The 12,308-nt window shown below is 41.5% G+C and overlaps 1 protein-coding gene across 1 annotated transcript in view; it reads right to left on the bottom strand.

Moving 5' to 3' along the window:
• The window catches only part of synj1 (synaptojanin 1), a 39,362-nt gene that overhangs the window by 18,357 nt on the left and 8,697 nt on the right, over positions 1 to 12,308 (bottom strand). The window contains 9 exon segments of the mRNA XM_036143051.1: positions 836 to 920; positions 1,124 to 1,315; positions 1,826 to 1,849; positions 3,059 to 3,215; positions 4,600 to 4,752; positions 4,859 to 4,940; positions 5,989 to 6,164; positions 6,762 to 6,858; positions 9,491 to 9,552. Coding sequence (XP_035998944.1) covers positions 836 to 920; positions 1,124 to 1,315; positions 1,826 to 1,849; positions 3,059 to 3,215; positions 4,600 to 4,752; positions 4,859 to 4,940; positions 5,989 to 6,164; positions 6,762 to 6,858; positions 9,491 to 9,552 — 1,028 coding nt within the window.

Here is a 12,308-nt window from a genome sequence, read left to right as displayed (position 1 = left end):
GTTACAGTTACAAACTACGTACTGTTCTTTATAGAGATTGTATGTGAAGTAGGTGCTTGGCTCTTAGAGATTTACACTCATAATATTAACATCTAAATACGGAGGCTCCTCTCTATTCTTCTTTGCTAAATAGTTCATACCCAGTGAGACCGGATGACCAGCATCCCTGCACTTCGAGTTTTCAACGTGCAGTTCTTCTCACACAGTTTAAACTGCGTTCAGATCGTTGACTTTGACTGGGCCGGTCTAACGCACGCGTAGTGTTTGCTCCAAGCCAGGCCATTGTAGCCCGACAGGTGAGGTGCTGGTTTATGCCTTGGTAGGTTTGCTGTTGTGGCCGTTTCCAGATGAAGGATTGAACAGAGCTCTGTTAGATGGTACAAGCTTGGGATATTGTTACATAATCTGACCTCGCTTCAACCCTATCCCCGACCTGCGGGCTGAGCTCATTGGTCTTCTTAACGCGGTTTGTTCTTTAGTAGCAAGCTCTATTATTTATGCTAAGATAAAATAACACCCCTCTGGGCTCTATTCATCCGTTAGTGTCATCTAAAAGCAATTTTTATTGGAAATTTTTATTGGAATGATACAGAGTAAAGAGGGAAATACATATTCTACCACATTCTTATCACTTAAAAATATATAAGATAACTTGTGGCCCAATAAAATACATTGCAGTTCGTGATAAAAGGCATTTTTCTAACAGCGGTTTTACTGTCGTCAAAATGTATCCGCATAGAAAAAACTTTCAGGAAGCACCGAAGAGCATCAGCTCTCCTCCTGCAGAAACCCCTTTAGTCTGTTATTAACTCCAAGAGTCATTTCCAATACATACCTGGCACTGACAATGTTCCCGGCATTCAGCTCCACCATTTCCTCAAAGCCAATGGCAAAGATATCGATGGGGTTAGCTTTGCTGTCTGCCAAGCAGCAAAAGAAAAAAGACGAAGGTTCAGTGATTGTGTCTGATCAATCTGTGTCATGACCTCATAAAAGTTTGCATCGACCACAACGGACATGCAACGAAAGACAGATCGGCTGTAACCTCTGTCGCTTTCACATAGCGTCATTGTTCGTCTCGGTCAAATCGTCATCACAGCGGGCAAGTCGCTAAGAAACGTACCCTGGAACTCGGGATGCCCCGCCTTCTTTGGAGCGTCCAGCAGCCAGTCGTTCAGCGTCTGGTTGCGAAACGCGATGCTGCGAAACTGTTTGCCCCCGTTGACGTTCCAGGTGCCGACGCCGACCCGGATTTGCTTGGGCTTTGTGTACTTGTGGTGGTTCTGACACATTCCCAGCAGGACTCTCGGAGAGGCTGCAGAGGGACAAAATGTGCTGATTTGATGCCCCAAATAAAAAAAACACAAAAAAAAAAAACCCCACAACAACAGGAAAACGTACGTCAGAATGTAGGGTGGGGTGGGAAATGAAACACGGATGTGGAAAAAAGCTAATTAAAAAACAAAAAAAGAAAACGCAACAGGGGAAGCTCATCAGAACGTTTAAACACACAGGATATGGGATAAAGACTTAAACTGTGACCACTTAACTGAAAACATCCACAGAGTAAACCTTGGTAATGGCTTATTACTGCCTGTAGATACCCACCAAAACGTTAGTTGCAACATTCATTTATGAAAATTCAGTTGGATTTATAAAAAATCATTTGTTGGCTTTAATTTAATCATTGTTGCAGCAATCTCGCATAACCAGGCAGAGGAATAAACCATGACCCGCCCTGCGAAACGATAATGAAATGCAAACGAAAGTGACAGAACAAGTGTGTGACCGGGGAGGAGAACACATCTATCATCCGTTACTCTACCTGATTGTAAGACGGGCTCAGTGACTACCGCCGTTTGCAAGGGGGGGGGGGGAGAGAAGGAGGGAAAAGGGCAGGTTAGCATTCTTTCGTCAGATAACAGCGTGTAGATATGAAATCAGCCGAGGCACACGGCTCGCTTCCAAATTCACAAAGTAGTTCCTGGTCAACTTGCGCCACGTCCAAACTCAGCTAAAGCATTCAGATAATGTAAGGGATGGAACAGAGGAGGCCCCCGTCGCTACGGCTCGTCTCTTATTAACGCTTTTCTGCACAGAAACACGATTCCTGGCTTTTTATTGAGTCGCGTCGAACATTTGACACCTTTCTGTCCTTTATCAATTTCACACAATTTCCTTGTTGCCACGGTTGTTAGCGGCGTCTAATAATTCACGTAACCGGGGCCCTTTTCTAATATTGATTTCTTTTTTCATGCTTATCAGAGGAATTTCCAATGAGTGATCCATTACTTTCTTTTTCCTTTAAAAAAAAGAAAGGTTCACAGCAACCATCATATCCTGTTTATATACAAATGGCCTGTTTGTGAAGCACGTTACGGGGACTTTAATCTCATCTGACAAAAAAGCGCCCAAGTTAATCTTTTTGAACCAAACACTCCAGGTAAGAAACGTTGGAGGAATATGTGGAAAAGCACCACAAGTCCACCTTAAGGTACAGCGGAGGGCTTTGTGATGCTTTTGGGCCCCATTTCTCTTCATGCACTCTGAAACGGCAGCGCATTTTTTAAACGCAAAATCTCGTGGCAGAGCGCCGGTCTAAAACACAAGGGCCAAACGGCGCGGAAATGATTCACCAAACACCAAATCGACCAGATATAAAAAGAGGAATCGTGCGGAGAGCGGTTGTCTCTAATCTCACTATCTGAATTGTAATAATGAAAATGTTAATAGCCGGGACACTAATAACTGTGGCGTCATCGATCGTTGCAGGAATTTTTCTTCACTGAATGTAAGCCCTCAAATTAAAGTGTGGATCTCTCTAAAGTTTCCTGTGTGAGATTATTCCTCCTCAGCAACACGAGATGAGTTTATCTTTTTAATACAGCTTTTAGCAGGAGTTGTTTATCTTTAAAAGAACCTATAAAACAGAGGCTGGTCATAATTTCACGGCGAGCGCGGTGCGCTTTATAAGAAAGGTTTAGGTAAAGTGCAACGGATTGCTTCTACGAGGACCTCATCAAACCATAAACCACTTCATAAGGCTGTAGAAAATTACCGTAAAGACTGGAAGTGGTGAGCAAGGCTCGGGCTTTGTCGGCCAAATCGCTGTTGAGCGTGGATCCCAGCCTCAAGATGTCTATGGCCTCCTGCTTGGACGTGTCGAAGAAGTTGTTCTGGATGGTCCGCGTCACAGAGCGAGCTCCGTCCTTGAGCTTTCCGGCCTACAAGAACAAAAAAAATAAAGAAATAGATCGAGTTAGAAAGACTCAGACACACAGAGCGTTAGTTGAAGTTTCACATTTCTCACCACTGGATGGAAAAAAAAAGGAAAAAGACAAGAAGGAACTTTTTTTTTTTAGAGAGATCCGTCAGATTTCACGGTAATAGTGGTGGATTAATTTATCTTCTGGACAAGGTGCTTTCAATTTTTGAGATTTCATTTGTGACCAGAAGGTGGCGATCTGGACAGATGTCTCTAGATTCCAAGAAGGACAGCGGATGTTGGATTTTAACGTGAGAAATAAGGATAACAGGTACCAGTAAAAATAACTAATCAAAACAGCTTTCCCCACCCCTCTTTGTTTCTTTTATTGTTACATTTCTGCTCACAGTGAGATTTCCAGGCAGGGTTCAATGAAAGTATATATTTTCAGAAGGTTAATCAAAAGGATAAATAGGAATAAATAGATTTCACCGATCCCGTTCTCATTCATAGTAAATCCCTCAGACACTGAAATACACAGGAAGACCAGAAACAGACCCACAGCTCCAAAACAACAACAACAACCGTCCTGATAACTTACCGCACAGGTGGAGGGGTCCGCGGGTTAGCCAAAAGAAACAGTACAAACAATTAAGACAGGGAAGCACAAAGGTCCACACAGACGATCAGCTGTTCATAAAAACTGTTACGACGTAATCACTTCCCTTCTGTCTTACCAAAGGTTGCAGTTTATTAGCTAGTGTCTAAGAATTAATGACCAAATATGCTAGTAGTGGAGGTTTGTCCACAGATATAATGATCTGTGCAAAAAGAAGAGGAATTGTTTTGTTATCCGGTCCGTTAAAAGTGAGCAGCTCAGCCTTTCCACCTCATTCAAATGTTAGCTTTAAATGCAATGACTTTGGACATTTTCAGGAGGGAACATTGACCAATTTAGGTTTGATTATCTGCCTGTTGCAGAAGTCGTGGAACTATTTGACAGCTTGTTTAGGATGTGGACAGATTTTAAAGTGGCACATTTCAAAATGTACAATACACAAAGTTATAAAACCTGGACTTGGTTAGCCTACAAAAAAAAAACGGGTTATTTAAAGCACAAGCTCTGCTTCCTTAACTGTGTTTGCAAAAAAAAACAAAAAAAAACTGCAACAAGCGTCAATTCTTTGATAGGAATGTAAAGAGGACTCAGTTTACCAACCACAGGTTCTTATTTACAACCCTGATCTAGAAGGATCTGAAGGCCAAGACAAGCAGAGAAACGCTCCTAGAGAAACGGTATTAGATTAGCGTGTTGCTAATCTATATCATAAAGTGCCTCAACATCTGTCAACTTCTCAGTGTATTTCTAAGCGTTTATTTGTCACACTGCATACCTTGGCCTTGCCGTCCAGGGCTCCGGTGCCGGCATAGATCTTACTGACGGAGTCCCCGTTGGCAGACCACATGGTCCTGAACACCTCCTGGAACCGGGCCACCAGCTGCGGTTTCTCTGTCAGGCCCATTTGCTCCAACTGCTTGGGCAGCATCTGCAAGACGGAGGCAGGGGTGGGGGTGGGGGGGGTGGGGGGGGTTAGTAAAAGACGGTAGCTATCAAATCTTTGAGCGTTAATGGACATGTAGCTGGACTCCGACCTCAAGTGCAAAGAAGGCCTGAACGCTGTTGGTTCTGTCCAAACAGTCCAGGCAGTTACTCCTGATGGTTCCTCCCTGGGTCCTGAAAAAAACAAGTTCAAAGTGTATTATTGCAGCTTCCTTCGCTCCGTTTGGCCTTTTAACGCATCAAAATAAAAATGTAAAAATATAAATATATAGATTGTAACGTTGATCCTCGCTAAACAAATTAAAAAATACCTTTCAATCAAAGCTGTGGATTTCACACTGCTCTGTATGATCTGTGAATTTCTACACTCGGGCACAAAAGACATGCGGCGCTTTGCAATGGTATGAATATCACTTTAGATTTACCCCCACTTTATCTCGTTAAAACAATAAACTTCATTGCATTTTTTGGGAGGGGATCTATGTGACAGAGAAACACAAAGTTGGGTGTAATCATAGAGGGTTATACTACGAATAAACTGCAGGCTAAACTGAAATGCACGCCATACATTTATAGATTTATAGAACAAATACAGTGATGCACTACTTTATATTATTCAGTGAAATTTAATTTTTAACATTGTCCTTGTACCACGACAACATGTGAACAAGTTCAAGTACTCTCGCAAAGCACAGCACGAGGTGTTTTTGACGGTTTTATTGAACGGCCCCCGCCGCGGGGATTATTGACCTCTGAGAGCAGGAGAGCTTCAGCTGCTGGATAACAGGAATGAACTCCCTGAACCACGAAGTCCGAGGTGCCCTCTGATTAAAACTACTGAGCGGTGCCAGGTAAGCATGTTTCCAGAAGACGATTAATTAGCAAAGAAGTTTGACGACTGCATCTACTAAATAATGAGAGTGCTGAATTCATTCTGGTCAGATTATTCAAATAAATAGCCGGCTCTTAAGTCAAGAGAGACGGGGATATATTATATCACAAAAGGTCGGATGCAATCTTAAAGAGCAGATGTAGCATCCCAGGCTGAGCCGTGCATCTGTTCCAGGTTGCAACCTTTGTGTAGAAATCCTGATCCCAGAGTTAGAAAATAATTATTTTATTTTTAGAACTCAGAGCTTCTGAGTGGGAGACATAAGATTATTTTAGCTGCTATAGGCCACAGCTGGTACTTTACCTGTAACAACAGGAAGACGCGTCTTACCTCACGATGCCCTTTTCCCCGGAATAGTAGAAGAAGCCGCACTCGTCTATGAATTTACTGAGCTGGGGCTTCAGGACGCTGCTGAGTTTGTCCGTCTTGCCGCCCCGGACATTTTGGTGGTAGTCAAAGTTAATCATCTTGACTGCTGCGGCGTGCTCCGAAGCCTTCAGGTGGCTCTGGGAGAGACGAAGAGGCAGAGAGGACATTTGTTAACATTAAAAATGGGATCCAGAGGTGGACAGACGCCAGCTGGGTTTTCTGTAACCAGAAAGCAGTAATTCACAATAATAAAGTATGAAAAATAACTTTTGTTTTTTTATTCAGCAGTCTTGTTTATAAAAAAAACTAGAGGTCAGGGTGAGCTGGTAAAACATTTTGCTTTATAATCAGTTAAAAGGTTGAAGATCTTAAAAAAAAAGCTTTCCATCAGTAAAAAAACCCAAAACACAAAAACTAAACAGACATTTCTCTCCAAGTTTCGTACTTTTTCCTTCGCTAACTGACAGCCTGGCTGAAAATAGAGCAGGAAGTGACACATTTCTATCTTGAGCAACAGCATCCACTCAGCTGAAGCAGGAAGAATTCATCACGGTCAACATCGCTTGCAAGTTTACACAGAGCGATGTGCAACAGCGAGGCCTGTTGTGACACATTGCTCTCTGAAACAGTTTCACCAAAACGTCGCTTTGCTACGGGCAGAACACAAAAATACTTCAGCGCTAAAAAAAAAACAACAAAAAAAATAAACCCTAAATGAATCTGCGACTTGTCACCTGAAACGCTTTGCTGAGCATATGTTCTCCTTCTTTGCCTCCAAGCAGGTTGATGATCACCTGCTTTCCGTACAACCTCCGCAGCGCAGTGAAGTGTCTGCAAAAGAGATTCAGACGTACAACGCAACTATTAAATAACAGATGTCGCTAGCTTAACAACAACAACAATAATAATATTAATAATAATATTAATAATATTAATAATAATAATAATTTCCATTAAATGAATAAGCTGTTGCTAAGTTTTTTAGTTTTTCTTTCCATCATGACTGGAAAATAAAAGCCTAAGATCAAAAAATACATATATTACTAAATGAAACCAACCAATCTAATCAAGAGAGATTTAACACCATTCACTGTACAACAGGCCAAAGAGCTATCAGGTCAAAGTCTCAACACCCAAGTTGCTACTGAGGGAACCAGCTACCGTATTTTTCGGACTATAAGTCACTCCGGAATATGAGTCGCATCAGTCCAAAAAAAAGCATCATAAAGAGGAAAAAAACCTATATAAGTTGCACCTGAGTATAAGTCGCAGGATCGGTCAGACTTTAAAATAACAAAAAAAAGTGACTTATAGTCCAAAAAATACGGTATATAGAATATAATAACATTAAGAATAATATTAAGAATAATATATATAGAATCGTCGAGGTGTTTTAAATGATATACAAACCCAAAATTGTGAAAATTAAGAGGAGTTACAGTACTTAAATCTGTTAAAATAATTACTATAAAAAAAGAGAAGTTTGGAAATCAGCCACGCCACTAATTGGTGCATCTCTCTTATCGGTGGAAGTGTGTACAATCAAAGAAGTGTCCGCAAAACACTTGATGACTGCTGCAAACAGCCTGCCATACATCAAAAAGGCGACAAACGTAGAAATATACTAGGAGCACTGCGAGTTTTAGAAAGCATTTGCAACAAAAAGCGGATGACGTTCAATTTAAAATGGCAGCTTTTATAAACAAATTAGTATTAACCAGATAGCGCTACGAGTCCATCCAACAGAGAACCAAATATGTGCAAATAGAAAATGACCAGCGGTTGTCTCCATAGCTCTCTAGAAAAATGCTGTCTTGCGCTGAGCGGGCACCACTTAGCAATTGCTAAAAAAAAAAAAAAAAAAAAAAAAACGTGGCTGCTGTGGATTGATAAGGATGCTTCCGGTGCCATTTGGGCGCGGCACAGATTTTACACCCCTGCCACAAAACAACTGCGGAGCAAGAAGGGCTTTTCTGACACTGGATCTCTAATGTAGGGAGGAGAGGACAAGGACAACCCTGTCATCCAAAGGCAGAAAAGGATCAAAACATATCATGTATTTTCTGTTTAGAGCTAATGGTTAAAGCAAAAAGGTTCTTTAATTTAGAGGATAATCCTCAGCGGTGTTATACAGAACATTAACACAAATTATAATAAAGCTATCTGTAAAATCCATGAGATGTTACGAGGAGCTGGAACTGTCTTTAGAGTTTCTAAGATATTTTTTTTTAGTTCAAAGTCTGAACAACAATAAAGCAGCAGATTTCTTCTGTGCGGCTGCAGGAAAGACTGAACGTTGGGGCAATAATCTCCTGCTCTAATACGGTTTTGTCTCTTGTAGCATCGTAACCAGAGGGTAACCGCTGTCAACCCTAATATAAAAAGACATAAAAAAACCACACAAATCATACAATTATATGAAAATAAAAAATGTCAATTGGAGGGTGCAAATAGAGATGTACAAACTAAATGCACGTGCCTCATATGAAATGAAAGACATATGTAAGAAAAGTATTACCTCAACAATAAAAGAAGTAAAAATACACGAGATATCAAGAGCTTTCCACGGTGGAAAAATATTATAGACTGATTGATGCTTATAGAAATAATGGACGTAATTTGGTTCTAAATGTGTCTGTTTTGCATCTCGCTGATGTTCCAGACGAATAAATGCAGGGGAAACATCAACATTTGGCTAAAATCATAACTGTGGCTTGTAAGACCGCAATAACAAGGAAATGAAACCAAGTAGTCCCACTTGTTTAGAAACTCAGTCATATTCAAATCAATTAGAATCTGCGTTCTGTTGAGGCTCTTTGTCGGATTAAAAGTGGTTTTTAGAACCAAAAACTTTTAAGCAGGTATTAAAACATACTTTGTATTTTTGCATTTTTTTTTTAATTGGCCTGATCTATTATTCTAATCTTAGATGCTGCCTTTTCAGTCGTAAGCAGAAAATCCTCATAAGTCATATTAAAGGCTTGAAAAACAGCAGCTTTAATGACTGGAGTTACTAAAATAAACAAACGTATCAATAATATTCTCATTTATTGACTAATACTGCATATGATGGAGAAACTGACACAGATAATACAACCCCAGAAGGCCCAAAAAAGAAGTCAAATGGACTTCATGCAGAAAGAGTATCAGTTTTACAGAGGACTGAATCAACAGCATCTCTGGTGATGCTCACTGTTCAACAATGTTCATGTTGATCAAAAATAATAAGAAATAAAAGTTCAAGAAAAACAAAAACAAATGTATTTTTTGGTGGGAAACAGCTGATGAAGGGCTATTAACGTCTTCTTAACGTTCCCAGCAACAAAGGGCACACCCTCTGCTGCTTTCAGGCACGGAGAGTTCCTCTGAATGCTGGAAAAAGTGAGATTAATGATCTGCTGGAAGTCAAATAAAGCGGCAGAGAAGGGGAAACAAGGTCGCTCGCAGAGGGCATTTCAATTACCTTTCAAAAGCAGGTGCGTTCGCCTCAAATCCCCTGGACAGTTTGACACGATGGGAGCCCACCTGCAACGACACAACACACGGTGTCCTTTCTTTGGTAAAGATTTAGAAAAAGGAAGAAAAAAAGAGAAGAGAGAGAGAGAGAAGAGATGGAGCGCACACGGTGTGGATGCCCAGAAAACCTGAGAATGTGGGACAGACATTTGGGCAGCGCTTGAAGTAGACAGACGGGGTCTTGATTGGTTTTAAAAGAAGAGAAAGGACGGAGAGGGACGGCAGCGACAGACACCGGGCAGCAGAGAAACCTCGTCATCACTTCAGCACCTTTCGTCCCCAGATTCCAGCCCGGCCGTTCCGTCAACACATCTGACACACAAGCACCGGGCCGGGATCAGGGAAGTAAATTTAAAAACAGGCATGACTACGCCCACGCGGGCTCAGAGAGAAACGAGCAACAACGGAGACGTCTGTTCCTCATCGACTATTTGACGTTCCCTTTAAAAACATCTACCAGCACACCAAACGTTTCCTACTTTCACTATTTTACTTCCGTTTGTGAGTAACCTGTAGGAGAGCCTGGGAGAGATGTTTTATGGTGTGCCTTCCTTTTATGACTCGTTTTGCATGGACGCGTATTTGGCTTGGCCTGCGCCGCTCGGGTCGAACCATTGTGCCTCCTGTTCCCTCTCCTCCGTCACGCAGCTCTAGCCACTGCATATTTAATCACTTCCTGGGATGACATCTGAAACTAGTCAGGTTGCAGCGGAGCAGCTCAGACCTCAACGCTGCCACTCAGTCTGTTCCTGATACAGCAGAACGGCCCCATAACGATAAAAACAACCACAGTTAACGGCATTTACTAATATTGAATCTACCACATGATCTAAAAACCCTTTTGGCTTCCAAATAAACAATAAAGAAAACCGATGTTTATTAAAGTGACAGAAAATTTCTCACCATATAAACCGTTCCTCATGGGAGAATAGGTACAGGTGCATCTCAATAAATTAGAACATCTTTGAAAGTTTAGTTCTTTAAGGTTGTTTAATTGACCACTGTAACCAAATATGTAGTCGTTACACACATTTCTGTTAATTTTGACGACTATGGCTAAAAGCCCAACATTCAGTGTCTAAAAATGGGATGAATATTACATAATGAGAAGGATTTTTGCTTTCGGATGTTCTGTTACGCAATCATGTGGAAGATTGCTGACGTTGCCGTTCGGCAGCAGATAGGTGCCAAACCCCTCCCCTTATATAGATAATAAGTGTGCTGGATCCAACCACATCACTAGAAAGTTGAGCGGAAGGAAAAAGTGTTGAAGAAAACGAGTTAACTGCAGCTTTCAGAGGAAAGCCCGTTTATATCTGGGACGTGAGCTACGGCGGCTGCATGTCTTGTTTCAAGCTACTCTTGAATCAGGAAAAAAACAAAAACAAAAAAAACATCTCTGGACCAAATAAACTAAATTCTTGGGCTAAGGAGTAAAAAGCAAGACTGCTACTTGGTGACTCAAAGTCTTTTTTGTAGATTAGTGTAAACTGTGCTTGAATGGCCAGAAAACTGATCTAAACTAAACCCCAGTTTAGCTAGCTAACGCTAGCTGCTATTAGCTTGACCAACAGCTTCTAGCTACGCTGCGCAGAGGGAAGGCATCCACAGAAGCAGCACCAGCAATCCACCCCCCCCCCCCCCCCCAAAAAAAAAAGGCTATTAAAGCTGCTTGGTCTTCCTTAACAACCCAGCAGAACAAGAAGCTAATCACCTCCAATGCTGTGCAGCATCGATAATTCAAGCAAAAGGAGCCCTGACCAGTTAAAGCTTCAAAGTTTCTTTATTCTCACCGCGTGTCACCTTGGTCAAATTTCTTTTGACCATGGTACATAAAAGACAAACAAACAGGCAATGAACAAGGGTTACAGTGTTTTGTTTTTATTCTCATTATAGCGTTCAAAAGATTGAAAAAATAAAAAAAACGGACACACTTCACTAAGCCACCGTTTGTGGTAAAATCTGTTTCGTTATCTGTAAGCCAAGATCATCAATAAACTGATATAAATGCTTGAAACTACTTATTGATGATGTTTTAATTTACTAAGATGCACCTGTAAATAACCATTAACTGTTAAAGAATAAAACAACAAATATGACTCTCAACTACTACTATTGGCTGTCTGCCTGAGCAGGCTTTAAGCATGGCACTTTAACTAAACTACAGATAGGCTCATTTACGTTGCCGCTTGTTCTGGGGGGTATAATTAGTCGGAGAGAAACTCTTCTTTTAAGTGCAGCTAAAACTACACCTCCGGTTCAGGCAGGTTACTCGAGAGTATGTAGAGGAGAGCCTACAAGCCAGAACTGGTCGAAGGGGATGAAGAGCTAAAAACAAAGTGCGTCAAAGCAAGGGGGGGGGGGGGGACTACGCTGGCGTCTGAAAACAAACCCCACGCCCACCTACGTGTGTTTTGACGTAGACCTACTGGCCTGAACAGGCGACCAATATGGTCTGGGCTTCCTGTAGGCCTCGAGCAGATTATTGTCGCGCGGGGTTAGCACCACTGAGCTATATTATACACTGGAGTGCTTATCACCGTCTGTTAGAACGAGTCGCTTTGAAGCCACCAGCCGCCATATTGGTACTCCCTATTTCCCCCCAGTAACTAGGGAATATGTGCGCTACAGCGTCGAATAACGAGGATTTTCTCATATTCAGGGGGGGGGATTAAAACTTTTAAAATGTCAAATGCCATATAGTTTTATGTTATGTTCTAAAACTGTTAAGTACTGAGAAAGTCATGTGCTGAAATATTTTGCAT

This window comes from Fundulus heteroclitus, chromosome 11 (genome assembly GCF_011125445.2).
Source record: "Fundulus heteroclitus isolate FHET01 chromosome 11, MU-UCD_Fhet_4.1, whole genome shotgun sequence".
Classification (NCBI taxonomy): domain Eukaryota; kingdom Metazoa; phylum Chordata; class Actinopteri; order Cyprinodontiformes; family Fundulidae; genus Fundulus; species Fundulus heteroclitus.
The sequence above is the reverse complement of the archived record's forward strand: the minus strand, read 5'-3'. Positions and strand labels throughout refer to the sequence as shown.